The sequence below is a fragment of the Portunus trituberculatus genome, chromosome 37, assembly GCF_017591435.1.
Source record: "Portunus trituberculatus isolate SZX2019 chromosome 37, ASM1759143v1, whole genome shotgun sequence".
Lineage (NCBI taxonomy): Eukaryota > Metazoa > Arthropoda > Malacostraca > Decapoda > Portunidae > Portunus > Portunus trituberculatus.
Genome location: NC_059291.1, coordinates 4100218 through 4124442, shown reverse-complemented (window position 1 = coordinate 4124442; position 24225 = coordinate 4100218). Strand labels below are relative to the sequence as shown.

Genomic DNA, 24225 nt, shown 5'->3' with positions numbered 1-24225 from the left:
AAGAAAGGACGAGAAACAAAAGGAAGTGTCTTAGTGATATTCCTCCTTCTCACTCCACCTCTTTAAGCAGCACCCCCGTAACACACAGCCACGTACTCGTAGATCTGCTGGTTTATTTCACGGTACATTGCCTACTATCAGTTGAAGGTGTGGTATTATCGTACGTCCCGTTAGTGACACTATGCACTTTTCTTGTACCTTTTTTTTTCCTATCAGGGAGACTTGTGTATTGAATTGGTCCCTTTCTAGTGGTTCTTAAGAGTGGCATGTATTTCACTGGTCTCTCTTTCTTAACGTATAGGAGTGAGGCAGTGATCTTTCTCTCCAAGTAGTCCCTCCGTTAACATATCGAATTTCCAGTGATGCTTCTCTTAACATATTCAAGTCCCAGGTGACTCTTTTCTTTTTATCTCATGCTGCCTTCCCTAATCATCCCTGTTTTCTTGTTACCACTGACAGCATCTACGTTCAAAATCACGTGTGTCTGTGTGTGTGTGTGTGTGTGTGTGTGTGTGTGTGTGTGTGTGTGTGTGTGTGTGTGTGTGTGTGTGTGTGTGTGTGTGTGTGTGTGTGTTTGTTTGTTTGTTTGTGTCTGTGTGTGTGTGCTAAAACATTATCTTCAACACTTGACGTTACATTATGAATTTGTTTCTCTCTCTCTCTCTCTCTCTCTCTCTCTCTCTCTCTCTCTCTCTCTCTCTCTCTCTCTCTCTCTCTCTCTCTCTCTCTCTCTCTCTCTCTCTCTCTCTCTCTCTCTCTCTCTCTCTCTCTCTCTCTCTCTCTCTCTCTCTCTCTCTCTCTCTCTCATATATATACATTAGCCTCTGCTTCATTTCTTTCCTCAATATGACTGTTTACACACACTATACTTAAATCAATTTCTTATATCAAGCTTCACACATACACACAACACCCACACACACACACACACACACACACACACACACACACACACACACACACACACACACACACACACACACACACACACACACACACACACACACACACACACACACACACACACACACACACACACACACACACACACACACACACACACATACACACACATACACACTTAAACATCATTATTAGTCAATTCATTATATTTCTGTCTATACACACATTATCTATTTTTCCTTTATATTTCATGCTACCCACATCGGCCGTGGCAAACACATCACCCTTAACACCTTTACTTCTCCAGGCGTCAGCTGGCCAGGTCCCTGAATAGACTAGGGCGTTCTCTTCTTTGTGTGTAAGCAGATGGACCGCCGGAGGGTGATTTGGCTTCCGGGACTCTTTCGAAGTGGTGCATGGTTTATTCTGTTTGTATAGGCCGTCTTTTGTGTTTTCTTAAGATGTGTGTGTGTGTGTGTGTGTGTGTGTGTGTGTGTGTGTGTGTGTGTGTGTGTCATCTTTTGTCACACACACACACACACACACACACACACACACACACACACACACACACACACACACACACACACACACACACACACACACACATACACACACACTGTCGAGTAAATTTAGAGCATCTCTGCAAGTGAAGGTTGGATAAAAATTCCAGCAAAATATTTTCCACCTTCATCTGTGTTTGGGCAGATCTTACTACCACCAGTCAGCCCACGTGATTTCTCGTGCACGGCAACCTACCGATTTTTTTCTTCTTTTTTGCCAAACTCTAGATGGCCGCAAAGTGACTCCAAAGAAATTTTTGTATAAAGGCAAGGCAAGTTTTGGTACAGCAGAACGGGCACAGATAAGAAAAAAAGGAAAAAAAAAAATAGAAAAAAAATGAGATGCATATATCGATTGATTAATTCAAGAACGACTTGTTTATGAGACATGAGATCGAGTAAATCACATGTAAAAGTTATGAAGTGAATATGATATCAAGTATAGGATATTTCTTTTATATGAATATTTTCGTACCATTAAATGAGTAGTTTATTACCAAGGAAATTTCTGTATTTTGTACATTGAATGGTATGTTTTTAGGAAGGCTATGCTATCCTGGTACTTGAAATGTTTCACATATACCGTTATATATATCGTTAATGTGTATGACTCCGAAGATTTGGTAACTTACCAGGTTATTTAGGTCACTGTCTCTGTGTCTCTTTTTAATTGTGACCTTAGTACTTGTATCTTATACCAAATGAGACAATAGCCAGGTGATAAAAAGGAAGGAAATGGTGTGATGATGGCATCCCATAGCGTGTCTACCTTGAACCTCAGAGAGTAATAAACCTCAGGGAAGGAAGACTTGACCTCTCGTGCATCCTTGTATTCCTGCCAAAAAAACGGCCGTGGCAAAGGTTCAAGAAAGAAAAATGAGACTAAAGATTCAACTGATCATAAATTACACTGCGGCCAATATCAAGAGTGGTGATGAGATATTGCTGAATATTAGATAGATAGAAAAAACTTAGATCATATAACTTCTTCTATCTAGTGACTACTTTACACCTGTGATAGGGCAAAGATGATTGATGTGTGTGTAAGTAAATGAATGAATAAATAAAAGAGACGAAAGATATTGAGAAAGGATGAGGGAGAAATGAAGATGAGGTAGTTAATTTTATTAGTAAAGGAAAAATCACAGGGGCTTGTAAGTGTATATCTGTGGATGTTAGTTATGGGAGAGTAGCTGAAAGAATATCACATTATTCTGGTTCAGGTTGTAAGATCATCACGCCTGATTATGGTGACCTGCTTCTGGCTGCTAGAGAATCGTTCACCGGAGTAAACAAACAGCTGTGGTTGCCTATCGCCATCATAAAACCTACAGCTGTGGCGTAATTATAAAGGTTTATGCCGTACTAACATATGCTGACGTAAATAGCATTGAACTTCTCCACACTTGTGCTTGTTGTGCGGTTTCAACTTTACATATGGAAGTTATGCTGGCTTTAGACTTTCATGAAGAGGCATAACTGGCATCTTAGAGTCGGCGTACACTAAACTTTAGGGAGACAAGGTTAACAGATAATCAGGTACATTTCTTAGCTTACATAGACTTTTTTTTTTCTATTCTGTTTCTGGAGGGAGTTAAAGATTTTACCGCGTTACTCTGAAGGTCATCTTTTTAATGTTGTTTCATGTCCTGGAGGGGAGTTGCAAATGGTCCTTGTCACAGGTAAACTCATTAATTTCTTCTGACCTTCACCTGTCTGGCCGAGTCTTTTTCCAGGTGTGTGGGTGATGAAGCTCCTCTCCTGCGCAAAATGGAAGGTCAAAGCAGATGAGTAAGAGAAGGAGGAGAAGGAGGAGGATGAGGAGGAGGAGGAGGAGGAGGAGGAGGAGGAGGAGGAGGAGGAGGAGGAGGAGGAGGAGGAGGAAGAGGAGGAGGAGGAGGATAAGAAGAAGGAGAAGGGAGAGGAGAATACATAACTGTTTTGTAACGTTGACTAGCCAGAGATTACATGAAGTAGAACGTAATATGGATTTATAAATGTCATCATCCGGTTTGATACAGAAATAACAGACCCGGATGTGTCACAGTAAGTTCTTAAAAAAAAACAAAAAACAACACTCAGTAACATTGGTATTTTCCTGAGTTATTTTTACTATGAGTGTGTCCGCTGCTGGCCTGTCTTGAGTACAATCTGCTTTTCATTTATCCGTTTTCTTTTATTGATCGTTCCAGTAAACAGTGTTCCGTCGGTCGGATAGAAGACGCGTCCCTCGGGAGCTAAAACGCTTTAACTTTTTAACCTCTTCAGTACCGTTACACGTTTCCATATTCGTTCTGGTTACTATTTGGCGATTTCCTAAAGCTTCAGAAACTTATGTGGGGATAAAAAATAGTGACGATTGTGGCCATTAATCTGATGACCTCCATAGACCCTTCCTAATGTTAATAAAATCGTCTAATCACACCATAAACTCAAGGTAAAAATGCGTCCCATTACTGAAGGGGTTAAAGGAGGAAGGGTGTTGGGGAGTCAGGGAAGAACAGTGAGTTACTGAAACATTACAACTACTGAAGATATGAGTCTAATTCAAGGTAATCAACTCTCTTGTCTTGTCACTTCTATACGTAAACGATTCATTATACGTTCTGTGAACAACATAGTCTTGCTAGTAAAAAATAATCATTGTGTAGTCACCTCTTTACAGGCACAGACTTCCTAGGTATCAATCACACGTTCTCTCTCTCTCTCTCTCTCTCTCTCTCTCTCTCTCTCTCTCTCTCTCTCTCTCTCTCTCTCTCTCTCTCTCTCTCTCTCTCTCTCTCTCTCTCTCTCTCTCTCTCTCTCTCTCTCTCCTCTCTTTTACCATGCCTCGAAATATTAGGACCAATACAATTTTGATAGTGACTCAGGAACAAACTCGAACATTTGAACATAATCTAAACCTTATCTCATTTTCACTTAGTTAGTAAACTTTGAAAAATTTGGAGAAACGAAAATATTGCTACTTTAAGAAGCTCTCTTTAACACCGATAACGTCAAATAAGCATAGTACTACAAGTTAAGGCAGACTTCAAATTAGAATATAGTGAAAAAGTATGAGATAGAGGGGAAATGAGGTGGATAAATGGAAATCACAGGGCTATTCCAGTGATCGGAAGTAGAGGCAATCGGGCCAGCGTGCGCGGCGGGAAATGTATGCAAGCACCGCGGACTCCACACTGGCTGGGAGAGAAGCGCGGAATGGCTGTGTTATGTTGGGAACCACTGTACTTGATGGGGACTCTGTGTGTGTGTGTGTGTGTGTGTGTGTGTGTGTGTGTGTGTGTGTGTAGGTGGGTGAGTGAGTGTGTGGCTGTGCATGTGGGTGTTTTTGTGTGTGTGTGTAGGTGTGTGTGGGTGGGTGGATGGGTGTTTGTGTATGTTTTTTTTTTTTTTTTTTGTGTGTGTGTGTGTGTGTGGGTAGGTGTGTATGTTTGTGTGTGTTCGCAATCTTATTTGTTATTTTGACGTGTTCATTTATAAAACACGAATTATTGGTTAATGATTTGTAGTAGGTTGCCTTCCCTTTTGTTCTCTCTCTCTCTCTCTCTCTCTCTCTCTCTCTCTCTCTCTCTCTCTCTCTCTCTCTCTCTCTCTCTTTCTGCATTAATTCACTGGTGTCCTCGACGGTATTTTTCGGACCTTTTCTGCGGCTCATTCTTAAGAACGTGATCAAGAATGCTGTCAGGCAACTCGTGAAAACCTCCGCCGCCGCCACCACCACCACAGTCTCCATTCACACAGCTTCCACCACTACCACCACAAACAACAACAACAACAACAACAACAACAACAGCAGCAGCAACAACATCACTACTATAGTCTCAACCACCATCATTCCCACCATTACATCTACCACCACCACTACCACACACTTGCAAAAGCGACAAAAAGCCAACACGTTTATCACCACCACCACTACGACCACTTCCAGTCTTAGTCTCGCCACACAACACCAAACGGTCGGAGCCCCAGCCAGCCAGACCACCACGAAATCATATTATCAGCACCACCAGCACACCATTCTTACAATCCTCCCCACCACCACCAAAGCCGCCACTACCACAGGAAGGCCACACTGACACATGGCCGCCGCGCACCATAAATTTAGCGTTTATCGATGCAAGATTTATTCCAAAACTCCATCATATAAAGGAATTAAAGTTGGCTATTTATTGTTATCTTTATTTTTTTTTTATCTTAAAGGCGGAGTTGGAAAAGTGAGCAGCACGCGACGTTAAACAGCACACTCATTGTTTGTGTGTGTGTGTGTGTGTGTGTGTGTGTGTGTGTGTGTGTGTGTCGTTTACCGCCTGATTCACCTGCGGATTCACGTATTTCTGAGTCTTATCTTGATGGAGTGAGGCAAGAAGGCGGCCAGCCAATCCCAGCCAGTCCCAGGCAGTCCCAGTCATTTTACGCTGATCTCAGCCAACCCCAGTTATTCTTACATTGTTTCAGCAAGCTCCAGGGAATTCTAGTCAGTTACAGTCAGTCCCAACCAGTTACAAATAATTCCAGTCAGTATTGGTCAGTTCCAGTCGCTCCTTGTTAAACTTAGTAAATTCCAGTCAATTCCAGACCGCTTTAGTAGGATCCAACCAGTTTTAGTCAGTCTCAACTAATTCCAGTCGTTTCTAGTCAGTCTCAGGAAATTCCAGTCATATCTGGTGTTTTCCAGTTACTCCCAGTCAGTCTCTGTTAGTCCCGCTAGATCCATTCACCCTCAGAGAGTCCAGTTATGTTCCATCCCTTTCCAGCAAATCCCAGCCAGTGCCACTCAGTCTCCATTTCGTTACTAAAACTTTTGAGTCGAAATCACAAATTTGCCAGACCCGAAGGCACACAGACGGGACGTGTTATAAATGTTTTTTCATGTACCAAGTGTTGCCTACGAGGCAGGCCCGGGGAAACAGGCCTTCCGACGCTGCAATTGAAGGCTCAGTTTCCTAGAGCAGAAGTAATGCGTCCCTATTGACCTAACTCGAAGTGGGATAGAGGGAGGGGGATGGCGGCGGCAGTGTGACGTAAGAGGTGGCGGCTGACGTCACGCCACCTACGCACCTTCATAGAAAACGTGTAGAAGTTGAGAGTGACTGAGGTAAATCGACATTCTCTTCCGAATACTCAGCATTTTTCCCGGTCCTGTCTCGCTGAGGTAATTCACGGCCAGGAAGAGAGACTCAGTGATTTCTCTATTTTCCCAACTGGTGTGTGTGTATAAAATGAAGCTCTTATTCTTGTAGACTATTCTTATTCGTAAAGGTATTACATGGAGGAACATGTCTCCGTATTCATGACCGTTGTTCTCTCTCATAAGTTCTTGTCACGTGTGTTTAAATATATAGTTTTTCTTAAAATCTTAGGGAGACAGAGAAGGCAAAATATAGAAAAAAATATTATTCCAGTTCAAGTCACGAAGAGAAGGTCGTATCTTCGTAACCACGACTATTAACGTCATTTGTGACATGTTTTATGGTAGAGTTTTATTTTCCTTTCCAATTTTGGATACACTGAGAGGGGATAGAAGATAAAAATTTCTATCACTTGTTCTTAGGAAGTGAAGGAAACACACACTTAGGTAATCATGTTATCTATTCATACGTCTCTTCTACATGCAAGTAGTATTTGAATATCCTTATAGTGTGTGGGAGGCAGACAGAAAGGTTAATGGCAATATTCTTACCCCGGACTGTTACTGCGTCTTAAGCATTTTAAAATGGTCTCGTGCAGCTGAACATTATATTTTCAAAAGACTTCACTGACAGCAGAGGAAATTATTGGGTTATTCAAAATATTTCATTATGTTTAATGAAAGTGTGTATGCTTACTCAAATGTGATGAACAAAACATCAGCAGTCAAAGTATCAAGTAACAAAAGAAGAGCAAGCTTAGGTGATCACACTAATTTATTTATATTCACACGCCCTTTTTTCGTGTTTTGTCTTTAACTCTTCTTTTAATTTTGGAAGAAGCTGATTCCTCTTTTTTTCTTGTATCAGTAAGAAAAATAAACACATATTTAGGTTAACATGTTATTTTATTCACACGTCATTTTTTTCACTCTTTTTATTATAACTTTCCTCAGAACATGCTGGAGACAGAGAGGAGGGAGAAGAGCTGCGTCCAGAGGCACAATACACTTGCTGTACTATCCTCGCCTCTGGACTTCTGTATACCACACTAGGGGAAGCAAGCCAAGTCCCTATAATGTAGTTATAGGCGGCTTACCATGCAGTGAGGTGCTCTGTAAGTAGTATAACATCCATTTCTCTTATAGTAGCACGAGACACAGTGCTCTACCACTGCGATACAGATTCACAAAGACAAAACACTGCACACAACAGTTAGAACACGTTGCTTGACTCACATAGAAGGCCACAAGTAGGAAAGTAAAGAGAGAGAGGAAAAAAGAAATGACGAAAAAGAAACAACGTGGGTAGTGGAAGAGACTTTTAAATATATGCTTTGATCATTCATTTTGTGCATTGTGAGATAATCAGGACACTTAAAAAGGAGTTCAGATGAATAAAAATAGCCATGTGCCATCAAACTATAGATAAAAATGTGTAGTAATGATAAAAGTATCCTTGAAATGCGTGCTTCGATCATCCTTTCCGTGCACTGTGATGGCAGGACACACGTGAGGTATATGTGAAAAAATAGTAAATGGAAAAATTGATAAAACAGAAAAAAATGCCTTCACACTGTATGCCTTTCTATCCATCAACGAGATCAGCAAAGAAAGAAAAAAAGAGAGAAATGAAAGTAAAAGATTTGCTCCAGTGATATTCCAGAAAAAAAAAGAAAAATAGAAGCAAAAATGTTAACAAGAGAAAGAGAAGTGTACTGGCAGTGAGTGTCCTTGGAATGCGTGCCTCGTTCGTTCATTGCGTGTATGGTGACATCTTGGCGGCGTCTGACTTAAGCGTCACGAGGTCGTTGTGGCGTGACCTTCGTGACCTTCAAGGCAGTGCAGTGGTGTAGCAGGGATGTGGCCACGGCGAGAGGGGATGTGATCCTCATTCTCTTGTTGGGGACTGAACTGAATTGTATGGGTCTCCTCATGAAGAAAACTAACTATGTGGTGCTGAAACTGCTCTGACTTTGTATGTATTGAATAATCTGAAGTTTAAAAGAGAAAAGGAGCTAAAGATGCAAACTGGGAAGTTGTTTTCTGCTTTGGTATTCGTTTTTCATACGTAAAAGGAACAAGAATTGCTTAAAAGTAAGTAGAATTTATAATGCGGAGAGGACACGCAATGGGGAGGATGAAGCAATGTGAAGCAAGGTGAAGCATGTGGATAACGAGGTCAGAAGAGCAATAACTTTAAAAGAAATATCTGTATAATAAGACAGTGGAAAATATAAGAGAGAGATGACGAGGCGTAAATCTTCTGACTACACCCTGCTTGCACCGCCAGCGTGATTTGTGTAATGCAGTGAAGATGTAGGTGGTGGAGTATGGTGCACTGAATATCGTAGCATGTATACATCATATCGACACATTCTGAGGCATCTGTAGTACTTGTATTGTCATGACGCTATACTTGCGCAGTGTGTGTTGTGCGTGGTATCTATTGTAAGGTGTATTGAGGTGCTCTGTAAATATATTGTAAAAGGCAATGTAGGGTGTGTATAGCGCCCATTGCAAGTATACTGTAAGGATGCACCATATTTCCCTCCATATAAGACGCACTGGAGTATGAAAACGCACCTATGACTTGAAATTACCTTTAATAATAATCTCGCGGGAATAAGTCCAGTATTCTTAAAGGCTTTGCTCTCTCCCCATCATTACTTTTCAAAGGCTTTAGATGAAGATTTTCATGTTTTTAAAGGCATTTTTATGGTTCCGGTGATGAATTAAAGAGATTTCTAGATTATTATTAGGAGAAACTGTTTTGTAAATCCTGTTAGTTGTCTCTGTGGCCTTGGAAAACTGTCGTGGTGAGTTTCTGAATACTGGCGTAATGGACAGGATGATTTTCGATTTTTTTTCAAGTGCGTCTTATATGGCAGGATATACGGTGTACCTGAACAGCGTACAGTAAAGCATGACCTTCTGCTTTAACTACATCTGAGGGGCGGTGTGTTGCGGGCGCGGCGTGTGTGTGCATGGAGAGTGTTAGTGTGTTGTGTTGCCGCGTGACCTTCGGCAAGTGGTTGTTTTTTACGTGGTTTTAAAGTGGCACGTCATTCACCTGGCCTGCGTGTGACAGTGAGGGATGGTGAAGCCTCTGACACCTCTGTATGTTGGTTTGTCAGTTCATTATGCACTACTCTCTCTCTCTCTCTCTCTCTCTCTCTCTCTCTCTCTCTCTCTCTCTCTCTCTCTCTCTCTCTCTCTCATTCACCCCTCTTTAATGCTGCCTGCCTCGCTAATAGACAGACTTACAATGTCAGATTCACCATTTAGTTCTTCCTCCACTGAATTCTCATCACTTCTCTTCCCTAAATCTTCTCCCTCGTCTTCATCCTCGTCTAGATCCTCGTCCTCCTCGTCTTCGTCATCGTCGTCTTCTACCTCCTCTATCTCGTCCTCGTCCTTTTCCCCGATAGCTGCAGTCGTTTCTTCGTCATCCCCTCCCTTGGTGTGGTCTTCAGCGTCATCATCAGTGTCTCGTGCCCCTGATAGTGATGGATGACTCGTTTCAGCTTCCCGTCCCGGTCCCGAGTCACTGTCCTCACTTGTTCCTCCTGCGTTCTTATTGTTTTCATCTTCTTTGTCGCTTGTGATGGTACCTTCATCATCTTCCTCCTCCTCCTCCTTCTTCTCTTCTTCTTCCTCCGTCTCCTCTTCATCTTGTTCTTCCTCTATTTCTTCGTCTTCTTCGTTTCCGTAATCCACTACCTCCTCTTCCTCCTCTACATCCTCTTCCTCCTGCTCCTCTTTATCGTTATATTCCTCCTCTTCCTCCTCTTCCTGCTCCTCTTTATCATTTTGCTCCTGCTCCTCCTCATTCGCAACCTCCTCATTCTGCTGCTCTTTATCGTTTTCATCCTCTTCCTCATCCGCATCCTCTTCCTCCTGCTCCTCCTTATCATTATCTTCCTCCTCCTCCTCCTCCCAGGAACTCCCATAGGAATAGGAGGCAAGGAGAGGAGGTACCTCAGTGGTGGCGGCCTGGACGGAGTCACTCTCAGACATGGCCTTCACCTGGTGGGAGGGACTAGGCTCATAATCATTGTTCGATGCGGGTTGCCTGGGAAGACTTTCTTGGTTATCGTCATCGCCACTCATTGTCTCCTCCCAGCTGTTCCTCTCGCCCGCATCAATATCCTCTGCAGGTCGAAGTGTGGTGAGTGCTGTTTCCTCTAATGTGTCCTCTCCATGCTGTTCCTTCGTAATTGTTCCCACCCCAAGGACCTCCGCCACCTCCTGGTCAGAGGGGCCATTGCAGGAGTCACTTGAGATGTGGCGTCTGCGTGCGGTGGGCGAATGTTGCTCCTCAGGCAGGCTCAGGTGGTTGGAGGACGTGGGCGACGGGGAGTCCATGTCGCTGTCGCTGCTCTTAGGTTCATCAGAGGCTTGCTCTTCCTGGGTGCCGCTGCTGCTGCCCTCTCCGGTGCTGCTGACCTCACTCCCTGCAAGACACACATGGGAAGAGTTACATGACGGGTTAACACAGTATTAGTATGCTACGCGTTCCACCAGAAAGAGAGGCGTGGTACCTGTTTCGGGTGGAGTGTAGGCAGGGTGGTCACTGTTCACAGAGATGATTTCTTTGGTCTTCTTATAGTGGACGCGGCGGCGAGCTTTGTGGCGCTTCTCCACCACCCGCAGCTGACACCTGGCAGGGGAAGGACAGGCATCACTACTGTCCCGTTCACTTGATGCGCAATGACAGCTTGTTGCTGCTTCAAACAATGGTATCTTGAATGAATGGCCTTGGACTTGGTGACCTCAGCACCAATAGGAGAGAGATGAGACACGCGTCACATCAAGAATGCCTACCTGAGGCAGGGCTCTCCTCCCGTGATCTCGAGAACCCTGAGGTGTCCGGAGCGCCCGCCAAGACGGCTGCCCTTGGCGTAGCGGTGCTCACAGCAAGCACTCAGTCTTCCTGTGGATACGCCGTTCTCGTAGATGGTGACTGAGAAGGGAAAGTTGGCGCGCCTCATGGAGATGATGTTGATCTCATCTACAAGAGACAAAGGTCACAAGGTCTGTGTTGTACAGTTCATGGTTTTCAGCAAGTTTTTAGTGAAGTGTGAAGTGTTGCCAATGTTATGATAGCTTCCCTGAACAACACAGCCTCAATAGGTTTACAGGGCAGGGAGGGGTGCGGCAGGAGACACACCTCCAACACACACCGTTCCTTGGAACACAGTCACGTTGTGGGATCCCGCTGGCTGTTGTCTGAGGACCAGGTGGGTGGGCGTCGGGCAAGGCGCGCCTCCCCCCGCGTACACCAGTCGCATGTGTGGGGGCGATGAAGGCGCAGGGCGGGGCAGACGGCTGGACTCAGGCTGCGGGGGGCACAATCTCGCCCACACCTGCGACAGGAGTGAACATTGAAGCTTAGTATATCGACCACACGCCTCACGCGGGGCTGTGGTGTGCCCGGGCCGCCACACCACAGCCGCGCCACACGCGTCTCAGGGGAACAATGTTTAGCTCTATATTCTGGAAAATGTAATAGCAACTTTTCGCTGAAAGCTCATGTTTTTGCCACATTTCTTTACCGCATCCCTCTTATATTCTTACCGGATTGGACAGGAGCATTTCACCAATAGTAAATAACGGAAGAAAAAATTAACTGTAATGACTCGGGAAAAGAAAACGAAAAGTAAAAAAAAATCATGTAGTCATGCAGGTAAACTTGTTCAAGCATGATCAATAGCGACAGATGAGCTGCGTGCGCACCTCCCTGCAGTTGTTGGTGGGGCGGAGGATGTGAAGGTAGCGCGGGGAAGGATTAGGCCCCAGGGACGCCACGTACGGCTCCCCCACCACGCGCTGCCGGCCACGCGCCCTCCCCTTCTGCAGGAATTCTGGAAACAAATCAGTAACTTATGTGACAAAATACACACACACACACACACACACACACACACACCATTCATTCCCTCACAAGCTCACAGATTTATAACATACACACCCGAACTACATCACCTACTATCATGTCTGCATCCGATTTCATTAAGACGAAGTATTGCGTCTTGAGAAGTGTCCTCCCTCCAGATGTAAAAAAGTTATCCACTGTAACAACACCCACTTTACTAGAGAGGAGTGCTTCACGCCACTAGTACGTGCGTGAGGTGAATAGAAGTTAGCAGCACGTTCGACATCATAAGTTTGTTGGACAGGAAATGCGTTCAGTGTCCAGAGATTCTTAACGCTTTTCTCTACGATAAGCAACAATTCACAGCACTAAAGACAATCCATGCAGTCTTTATAAACGTATACAAGCAATAAGTGGATAAGAAAAGGATGTATTTTGCAGTATCTTGTTCGTATGATGTTTGGTGGTTGTAGAAGTGAATGTATGTATGTCTCAGTGGTTAGTGACTGAGGAAAGATGCGTTTGTCAGCAGTGAAGACGCATTCCTCGTTTCTTTTGTACGGTTCAAGTTGTCACTGCCATCTAGTGGTGAGTGAAGGAAGGTAACCGGTGTCATCACTTCCTTCATTTCGTGCTGGAATCTTTTAAATTTCGAGGGTCCAGTAGAGTGATGGCTTGAAGGTAAGGAAGGGAACTTAGTAATAGACAAGCAGAATATGATAAGCTACGGTTATTTAGACTGCGGAGGGGGAGATACGCGCCAAGTGTTTTGGGGAGTCACTTCATTAGACGATTGCAAGTCTATGAAGTGTGACATATTTTCCTAATAATATCTGAAGGAGTGACTCAAGTGATCTTTTCGAGTAAGCTAAATATGTTACCTGCAAAAAAAAAGAATATATGAAGATTATAAATATTCTAGCATCAACTAATAAAATCTGAAGGACTAACCCAATTGACCTTTTCGAGTTAGCTAAATACATAACCTGCAAAAAAGAATATATGAAGATTACAAATATTCTAGCATCAATATCCACAATAAGTAAAGATCCCTGTGCTTCGATTTCAATGAAAGCTTTTGACATATTCCTCTCGTATTGAAAGAGACAAAGAGACAAGACTTCCTGTATCAGAAGGAACCCTTGGGATCCGCTACATTACAAAGCCACATTTAAAGACCTAAATTACAACGGCTTAACCCAAGATAAAGCTTCCCTGGAGCCTATAAAGCGAGGGAGAGTCTCACGCTCCAGGGGTAATTTGGCTTCCCCTTCACCCCCCCCTCCCATATTATCTCCTCGGTAGGGGGGGGAGGAGTGTGAGTACAAGGATCAGCAGTGTGTATTGGGAAGGAACTTACTGTCAGGCGTGGATCCCCGGTGGCGGCTCACTCCAGGTTGGCCCCCGGAACTGCTGTCGGAGGCTCTGGGTGTACCGCTGGAGGTGGCGCCCTCAGTGGTGCTGCTGACGGGGCGGTAGTTCCACACGATGTCGAAGTGAAGAACGCCACCCTCCTCTGAGGACTGAAGGAGAAAACGTGTGAGTGTGTGTGTGTGTGTGTGTGTGTGTGTGTGTGTGTGTGAGAGAGAGAGAGAGAGAGAGAGAGAGAGAGAGAGAGAGAGAGAGAGAGAGAGAGAGAGAGAGAGAGAGAGAGAGAGAGAGATAGATAGATAGATAGATAGATAGATAGATAGATAGATAGATAGATAGATAGATAGATAGATAGAGAGAGAGAGAGAGAGAGAGAGAGAGAGAGAGAGAATGTTTATTTGTTTAACGTCATGTGTGTTTGTCTCCTGTCTGTGTCTGTGTGTGTAGGCGTCTCTCTCTCTCTCTCTCTCTCTCTCTCTCTCTCTCTCTCTCTCTCTCTGTGTGTGTGTGTGTGTGTGTGTGTGTGTGTGTGTGTGTGTGTGTGTGTGTGTGTGTGTGTTGGCATTACAGCAAAAAAAGATCATCCCGCTAAAATAAGACAAGGCTGTGGTGTGGGAATTGCATGCACGCTCTGGCCTTCACCTCTCCGCCTCTCCACCTCTCCACCTCCTTCCTCCACCCACCACCTCCACCACGTCGCCACAACCCCTCAGTCTTATCCACTCCTGTTTCCCTTCACCCGATCCACACATCTTCTCGCCTTTCTCTCTCTCTCTCTCTCTCTCTCTCTCTCTCTCTCTCTCTCTCTCTCTCTCTCTCTCTCTCTCTCTCTCTCTCTCTCTCTCTCTCATTTCTCCTTCTTTTTTTCTCTTTCTCTATGTTCTCTTCGATTTTGTTTATTTCCTCCTTCTCGTTTTTCTTGTGTTTATCTTTATTTGTTCTTTTCTTTTTCTCCTATTTATTCATCTTTCCTATTTTTCACCTTTCTGGTTCGCCTTTCCTTCTTCTCTTTTTATCTTCCCATTTCTCTGTTTCCATACTTGTATATTTCACTTCCTCTCTTTTTTCCCTTTTCCCTTCACTGTTTTCTCTCTATCCTTTCTTTCCAATTTCTTTCGTTTATCTGTGTTTTTTCCTCCCTGTTTTCCCTTCCTCCACTCTCCCTTATTACCTCCCTCATTTCCACTCTCCCCTCCTCTCCTCCCTCACTCCTTCACCGCCTCCAATATGTGTCCTCACCAAATCCCTTCCTCATAATCATTTTTCCCCTGTTTTTACCTGTCAAGTTTTCCCTTTTTTGTTTTTTTTCCCTCCTTTGATTTACCGACGTCACTTTTTTCCCCCTTGCATCATTATGTGTTCTCTTTTGTAATTCTTTTCTTTGTTCTTTTTTACTGTCTCTTTTTTTTCTATTTTGCTTGTTTCCATTCTTCATTCATTCCTTTCTTTGTTTCGTCTCTTTCTTTCTTTTCTTTCTTTCTGTGTTTCTTTTTTTTTATTTCTTTCATTTTTTTTTGTCTTCAAACTATTCTTCATTCATTCCTTTTTTGTTTTTTTTTTCTTTCTTTCTTTCTTTCTTTCTTTCTTTCTTCTTTCTGTGCTTTTCTGTCTTTCTTTCTTTTCTTTTTTATTTCCTCACTTTTTGTGTTCTGTCTTCAAAGTTTCCCGTTTTTATATATTTACAAGGACTTTTTTTTTTTTTTTTTGTCATTATCCTCATCAAAAGTCATCATTATAGTTATCATCGTCATCATCATTCTCTCTCTCTCTCTCTCTCTCTCTCTCTCTCTCTCTCTCTCTCTCTGTTCTTTGCGTTATTTAATTTTTTTAGTTATTTTTCCCTATCATCGCCACTTGTCAGTTCTTTCTGAGTTACTTCAAAAACAACTTATTGATCTCTCATATACATTTTTTTATTTTCTTGTCTTATTCTTTAATCATCGTTTAAACCTTCACTTTTCACTTTTTATGTAACTCTGAGTGTCACCTTTTTGTTCTTTTCTACTACAAGGTTTTTCGATTTTTCTTTTCCTTTTTATTCCTCTTTCTCTCTTTTTCTTTCTCTCGCTTTTACGTCCTGTTTTCACTTCTCTCAAACTTCACCTTTTATTCTTTCCCACAAGGATTTCTTCTTATCTCCCATCATCACTTTTATCTCTTTCTTTTACACCATTTACTATCACATATCTTTTTTTTATTTCCGTAACCATCACCATCTCTTCCCTTTAATTTCGCGCGTGTGTTTCTCTTCTCTCAAACTTCATCTTTTTGTCTTCCCTTACACAAGAATGGTATCTTATTTCCCATCATCACCTTTCGTCTTTTCTCTACACCATTTACTCATACATATCTTTCCATCCTCTCGCAACAATCACCATCTCTCTAATTCCTGACGTGTACCTCCTTTCTCGTCTCAAATCTCACCTTTACTTCTCCCCCGCCTAACGCGCCTCACCTGCCGTTGGCCTGTGTCTTCCCTGGCGCCCTCGGCATCCTGTTGGGGGTGGGGAGGGTCAGGATGCCTCGCAGGATTCCCTTGAGAGTCCTGCAGGATATACAGACGCTGCCACTCCCCTTCTAACGCCGCTCTCAGCGATCTGCGAGCCTGGGGAGGGGCGTGGCTGGAGACTGATTGACTGGCTGACTGACTGACTGTCTGACTGACTAATTGACTGATTGACTGACTGACTAATTGATTGTTTCATTATGTTTGCTCCACTCTAATATGACAAAGAGTGGGACTGGAAAGAGGGGAGGAAGGTGAGGTCAAGAATGTTAGGGATTTTATCTATGGAGGGAGTAAAGGAGCTCGGTGTTCTTATTTGAGGAAATGTAGGAAAGGAAACAAGGTATTAAAAGGAGGTAAAGAAAGTTATGAGTTTGCGGAGGGACAAGGAAGGAAGGAAGAAAGAGAGGAGAGGAGAGATAAACGAAAGGAAGGGAAAACTTACTAGAAATGAGAAGCAAGTAGAGAAGGAAAGGAAAGGGAGACAGCGAGAAAAAATAAACTTTTGGCTAGTGAGAAAGAAAAGGATATACACAGAAAAGAGAAGAAAGGGAAGGGAATTAGATAAAATATGGACACTACAAATGGAGAAAAGGACGGAATGAAATGAATGAGTGAAATTAAGGCAAGGAAAAGAAGGAAGAGAATGGGAGAGAAAAGAACGAAAGAGGTGAGAAGGAAAAAAAAAAGACTAGGTAATGAGAGTAGGAAAGAGTGTTAGTGCTGAGGATGAGCTGGAGATGAGGATAAACAGCACCACAGAGAAGATAAAAGTGTTTTGCGAAGTGGCGGGTCTGGGAGTAGTGGGCGGTAGTGACTCTGCAAACACACACACACACACATGATATAAGGAGACAATAACCTTCCTTACAGTGCTCACCCATCCCCTGTATGAGAACATCTAGAAAATGACCCTTTGTTTTTGACTCCCTGAAGGAAAATGAAGACTCGACCTTGAGAGGGTAAATAAAAGCAAGATAACCACCACCACCACCACCACCACCACCAAGAAGCTAAAAACACATGAGCTAAAATAGAATACCTCCCCTCCTCCCTTTACTTTTCCCTCCTCATCACCCCCTCCTTCCCTCCCCACCTCACGTTCTCTCTCAGTAAAGGTCAGAGGTGCAGAGGTACATGGCGGTTGGGCACGTCTCCTCACCTCCTTTCTCCTGATCTTCTCCGTGATTCTCCTCCTAGACGCTTCCTCCGCCTCCTGCAGCCTCTTCCTGTGCATCTCCTTCTCCCTCTCCCTCTCCTCCCGTTGCTGCCTCGCGTGTGCCCGCCGCCATTCCTTCTCCGACACCACCTCCCCTGTCCGCCGCACCTGTGGAAATTGATAGATAGTTAGATAGATAGATAGATAGATAGATAGATAGATAGATAAATGGATACATAGCTAAAGTGAAGGATAATATATCAGATAGATGGATAGCTAGATAGATAAATAAATACATAGCTAGATTGAAGGATAAAATGCTAGATAGATAGAAAGATAGATAGATAGGTATATAGATAGGTTGTCAGATAGATAGATAAATAGATTGATTGATTGATAAATAAAAAATAAATGAATAAAAAGATAGATGAATAGATAGATAGATAGATAGATAGATAGAGAGATAAATGGGTACATAGTTAAAATGAAGGATAAAATATTAGATAGATAGATAGAAAGATAGATGTATCAGCAAAATCACAAAATCACTCTTGATAACCCAAATAAAGTTCTTATAATACTATTAAAACCACTGAAGGTGAGAAACTCATGCCAAACAAACCCTAAAACCATAAAAAACCCCTTAAAAACCCCAACATCAATTAGAACCTTTGAAACTACGTACGATAAGACAAGAAAACCCCTGAACACCAATGAACTGCCCAGAATCCTGTAATGGGGAGCTTGCATGTCCGTCAGGGTGTCAAGGAGAGAGGGAACGAGTGTCAGGGTGAGCGTGTGATGTAACCACCTGTCAGGGTCGTGGGTCAGTGGAACGTATCCCTTGGTAGTAATGGAGAGGGACGAAGGAGGCCGTTTACTGTTGCTGTGGAAGATTATTAGTGAGGCGGTGGTGGTGGTGGTGGTAAGAGAGAGAGAGAGAGAGAGAGAGAGAGAGAGAGAGAGAGAGAGAGAGAGAGAGAGAGAGAGAGAGACGGACAAGTAGAAAGACAGCTAGGCAAATAGACAAACCAGCAGACAGGAAAAGAACACACACACACACACACACAAGAAGAATAAGAGGAAAAAATAAAGATAAAGGAGAGAGAATAATATAATATAAGAAAAGAAAAGTTCAGGGTAAAGAAAATGGATAAGAATATAACAAAGAAAGAAAAAGAAGTGAGATAGATGAACAAAAGGAACGAATGACGTATAAAGGAATGGGAAAAGAAAAATAAGAATAAGAAGGAGGAAGAGTAGGAGGAGGAGGAGGAGGAGGAGGAGGAGGAGGAGGAGGAGGAGGAGTCATGAGGGAGGAAGGGTCCAATCAATGCCAGCTTTGGATATATTGAAGGAAGGAAGGGAGGAGGAGGAGAAGGAAGAGGAGGAGGAGGAGGAGGAGGAGGAACTGGAGGGAAGGGGCAGTAACAACAGACTAAGCCGCACCAATGAGAGAGAGAGAGAGAGAGAGAGAGAGAGAGAGAGAGAGAGAGAGAGAGAGAGAGAGAGAGAGAATAAAAAAAAAGAGAAAAACTAAAACCTCTAGGTCGACAGGGAGAGGAAGGAAGGAAGGAAGAAAGGAAGGAAGTAAGGAAGGCAGAGAGGAAGGAAGACGAAGACGAAAGAGGAAGGGAAAGACGAGGAAGTAACGAAAGAAGGGTGACTTTTTGCGCATTTGGCACTTCATGAAGGAGGGTCCCTGTGTGTGTGTGTGTGTGTGTGTGTGTGTGTGTGTATCCTGGAGAGGAGAGGGCACGTGTAATGAGGGAGAGAGGGAGAGGGAGGGACAGACTCTGGTAAGTTGGGTCAAGGGACATTGTATTGATTACCTGGCCAGGTGAAGAGGAGGAGGAGGAGGAGGAGGAGGAGGTGGAGGAGGAGGAGAAGGAGGAAGAGAAGGAGAAAGAAGAAAAGAGAAGGAAGGAAGAGGAGGAGGAATAGACGGGCTCTTTAATTTTGGTGTGTGTGTGTGTGTGTGTGTGTGTGTGTGTGTGTGTGTGTGTGTGTGTGTGTGTGTGTGTGTGTGTGTGTGTGTGTGTGTGTGTGTGTGTGTGTGTGTGTGTGTGTCTGTACGTGTGTGTTCAAGTGTAAGTGCATGTAGATTCAGTACACAAGTCCAATCCACACCTGACATTCATCATTACACCTAAACTCTCCACTACACACACACACACACACACACACACACACACACACACACACACACACACACACACACACACACACACACACACACACACACACACACACACACACACACACACACACACACACACACACACACACACACACACACACACACACACACACACACACACACACACACACACACACACACACACACACACACACACACACACACACACTCACCAGACCCATATTGATAAGGTGATTGATGACATCAGTTCGTGAGAAATAGTGTGCCAGGTGGACGTCACGGAGGCTGCAGTAATCCCCGCTTTCCTCTCCCGCCGAGCCGAACCTCATGGCGTCTGATGGGGACAAAGAGGTGGCGGAGACTCAGCTATGTTAGGAATGCAAGGGGGTAGGAACTGAGAGGGATTAGAGCGTTAACAGTTAGGAATATGTTAGAACGTGTGGTTAGAACGTTAGGGAAGGGAAGGGAGGAAAGCATGGATCTGGTAATTTAGTCAGGCTAGAAATAGAAGGCTAGTGTTCGGGGAGAAAACGAGAGTCAGGATACGAGAAAGGTGAAAGAAAGAGCGTAGGGCGAGGAAGAGGGAAGGAAGGAAGTAGATAAGGAGGATGAGTAGGAGGAGAGTGAAAGGCAAGGAAGAAAGGAGGGAAGGAAGGAAAGAAGGAAGGAATGAGGGAGTAAAACAGTAAAAATGAGAAAGTGAAGTATATAAGGAAGGAAGAAATGAAGGAGGAAAAGAAAAAAATAAGATATGGAAGGAGGGAAGCGATAAATAAAAAAAATTGAAGAACGGAATACGGAAGGAGAGGAAACAAGATAAAAAGGGAAACAAGGAACTAATAAAAATGAAAAAAAAATGAAACAAGAGAGAGAGAAAAATCGCAGATGTGGAAGGAGGAAAGAGAAAGAAGGAAAAAATAGAAGGAGCAAATAAAGGAGGATAGGAAAGAAAGAATAAGCATTGTAAGGAGAGAGGTCATGGACAGGGAAGGGAATCATGAGAAAGCGATGGGAAAGAAGGCAAGGAAACGTGATCTAGGTCAACTCAGGCTGGAAAAGTAGGAAAGGAGGTCAGTTTCGAGGGTGAGATATTGGTTCAGACTGGAATGGGGGAGAGGAAGAAGAGGGGGACTGGAGAGTGGTGGAGGAGGAGGAGGACGGAGGGAGGAAGAGGGAGTGGGAGAGGAGAGGGATGAGTGTAGGATTGACGAAATATCGGTGACACGAAAACATGCAAGAGAGAGAGAGAGAGAGAGAGAGAGAGAGAGAGAGAGAGAGAGAGAGAGAGAGAGAGAGAGAGAGAGAGAGAGAGAATTATCTTACATAAAACACTAGTAAGAACATAAATAAAAAAAACAATAAAACAGCATATGCAAAAAATAAGACAATCCAATGACCAAATTTACCTTTTTTTTGACGACAGGTGATGAGGGATGAAGAATCTAATGTCATTTAGTTTTGGCTAAGGAATTTGATCCCGCCATACTGTTGGTGCTGTTGCTGTTCCTGGTGCGCTGAAAGATACATGAGAACTTGAAATATAAATAGAGAGACTTGAGACTTGACATTATATTTTACTATTTAATTTTATGGTACGATTTCTCTGTTGTTTTCAATATAGATGGTAGCTAATTAAGTTTCGAAAGATTTGGATGTGTTGGTTAAAATGTGTATCGTTGTGTGTTTCGCGTGTATTTGTATAGATGTGCTTGTACGTCTCTCTCTCTCTCTCTCTCTCTCTCTCTCTCTCTCAACCCACTCCGAAAGTTGATCTCAGATAACTGTATTCAATATTGTTGCATAACTTCACCACCACCACCACTACCATCATCACCACCACCACCGTCAGTAGAGCCACACCACCACCAACCCTTACCGTCCACCACGACCACCTCACTGCCGCGTCACTTGCTACACCGCCGCCAGTATCGCCTCATCGCACAGGTGTTATCTCCCCATCACCTGGCTGGCCCATTTAGCGCTGTATCACACACGAGATCTCACGCTTCCCCTCTCACTTCCCCTCGCACTTCCCTTCACTGTCCTCAATAACACGTAGTAGACAATCATTCCAGCATATGCGATACGAAACTTGAGGTATGACGCTGACGATATAACACATGATTTCAAAGGGATGTTATTCCAGTACATAGGGACACGAAACTAGAGGTATGATACCGTGAGATGAGGGAAAATGGTTATGTTATGTATTTAGGAAGGTTTAGGTATGCATACATTCCGTGCATTCCCGGTCATTTGCTTGACTTCCTCTCCTTCCATCCGTTATTTTCGTAGTTCTATCATAGAGACACGAAGAGAAAGGCTGCTTAAAAGAAATAACAAAAATACGGGGTGAGAAAAGTTTCATAAAGAGGAGACTTGTTTAGGTACTGTAGGAGTGTAGATGATTAGAGGTGTGTTAAGTGTGGAACCATCGCTGACAGCAGACAAAAGGTAAACAAAATAATGGTCACGGAGTTTATGTTACGTTTTTACAGTGATGATGTTGAATGATGTGAGTGACGTAAAGATTTATCGAGAAATTAACTTCACAGCACAGTAACGACAATAACTAGTGTCACGTTTCATGATAACAACTTGTACTCATGAAATAGGTGAGTGTGAACAGTAATATAAAAAGAATCATAGTAAACTGTAAGGAACACAAAGTAAGCACCACAACACTAACAATTCAGAAAAAAAAAAACAGCATCACGTGTCGTCTTGCAGGAACATGTATCCGTGACAAAAGAGTAAATCAAAGAAAAGGGCAGCTGGAAGAACGACCACAGACAGGAAAGACAAAAGACACCACAACACTGTAACTTAAGCGCCACTTCTCGTTTTGAAGTAGCGACGGTAACTTGTACACGTGTAAAGACAAATAACAACGGTAACTTGAAGAACGATCACAAACAAATAGCACAGAAGTAACACCACAACACCACAACACCAGAACATCACAGTAAGCACTAAAGCCACACCGTCCTGGAGGAACTATGGCAACTTGTATCTGTGTAAAGGCGAAGGGGAATAGGCGAAGGGGAATAGCAAACAGGAGGGACTATTACTATCTGCCTTGAGTCACCTTCCACCGCCGCGTTCTCCTCGCCCAAACCCCGCCACGCGACACACGGCGGGCGTCGGGACGGAACACTAGAGCAGAAGCTGTTGTGAGGGAGGCGAGGATGGAGGAAGACTACCCTGCCTCACCTCACACGCCTCCCTCTCGCCCACCCTCCCTCAATTCCCTTCCTACCTGTCCCGCTCTCCCTGATCCCTCCCTCCCTCAGCGTGCTATTATCCGCACGCCACCAAGAGTCTGGAACAGGAAAGATATTTATGTCATATTTCCACTGGTATCGATGTTCTTTCCCCCCTTTATGAGCGTACGCCCTTGGTTGAGGATTCCTGTGTGTGTATTATGGTGTGTTGTGTGTTTCAGTGCCTTTGTCTTGCTAGGAAATGCGTCTTTATTCGTTTGTTTTCTAGATATGTGTGTATTTCGATCGGGTCAAGCTCACGTCGCTGTCCTTCAGGTCCTCTGTAGTGAAGGGTGAAGTCTGAAGGGTAAGATTAGTAGAAAGCATACGAAGGGTTTAGAGAGAGAGAGAGAGAGAGAGAGAGAGAGAGAGAGAGAGAGAGAGAGAAATGGGAGGGAGGGGGGGGAAAGAAAGAATGACATTACTATTGTTGGCCCTAAAACTCTAACCGTATTTTGTCATGGGATGAGACCCGTTTTCTTCGTCTTGCACAGGCTGACTTGCGTGGCACGACAGAAGGAATGCTTTTAATAACGCCACTTTGCATACATTCCGTGCATTCCCCGTCATGTGGTCGACTGCCTTTCCTTATTTCCTTTGATTTTGTAGTTCTACCATAGAGACACGAAGAGAAAGGCTTGCATACAAAAATAACAAAAATACAGCCGAGAAAAAGTTTCATAAAGAGGAGACAAAGAATAGAGTTGAGGTGACGATAATCTGTGCATTGGTCCAGGAAAATGAATAACGAAAATAAGCGGAAGAGAGTTTATGGCGATCAATACGTAACAAGAATTAGGCAGCAGGCGATACATGGTGCTACACAGACACACATGCAGCAACTGTACGTGTCAAGGAGTAGAGTACCAGGTAGTGCTTCATAATTGTCTACGAAGTGCATTCCTCATCTTGGCTTCCATGTGTGTGTGGCGGGGAAGGGTCAAGTGGCACAGGTGATGCAGTCTTGGGCTCATTCTTTCACCTTCACCCTTGACCTCATGAGTGAAGGTATGAAACATGATCCACTCTGTAACAAACCCATGAGAACTTTCGTCTAACACCTGCAGAGACCATATTCTCAAACATTTCGGCGTTTTCTAGATTGTAGGGGTAGTTACTAGTCTTTTCACACACACACACACACACACACACACACACACACACACACACACACACACACACACACACACACACACACACACACACACACACACACACACACACACGAGATACAGCCCTTTCCTAAACCTTGTACTACGCGTAAACAAAACACGGTCCGGATCACAGCAC

At 43.6% G+C, this 24225-nt stretch overlaps 1 protein-coding gene across 1 annotated transcript in view; it reads right to left on the bottom strand.

Moving 5' to 3' along the window:
• LOC123513914 (glutamate-rich protein 3-like) overlaps window positions 1-22894 on the bottom strand; it is a 30981-nt gene extending 8087 nt beyond the window's left edge. Inside the window, exons 1-11 of the mRNA XM_045271398.1 lie at window positions 22761-22894; window positions 21079-21186; window positions 19885-20006; window positions 17515-17679; window positions 16302-16451; window positions 13836-13998; window positions 12337-12464; window positions 11771-11966; window positions 11425-11611; window positions 11142-11260; window positions 10321-11054 (exon numbers count right to left, since the gene is read on the bottom strand). Coding sequence (XP_045127333.1) covers window positions 10321-11054; window positions 11142-11260; window positions 11425-11611; window positions 11771-11966; window positions 12337-12464; window positions 13836-13998; window positions 16302-16451; window positions 17515-17679; window positions 19885-20006; window positions 21079-21124 — 2010 coding nt within the window. The 5' untranslated portion in view covers window positions 21125-21186; window positions 22761-22894. The remainder of the gene's footprint in view (window positions 1-10320; window positions 11055-11141; window positions 11261-11424; window positions 11612-11770; window positions 11967-12336; window positions 12465-13835; window positions 13999-16301; window positions 16452-17514; window positions 17680-19884; window positions 20007-21078; window positions 21187-22760) is intronic.
• Window positions 22895-24225: the final 1331 nt, after the last annotated feature.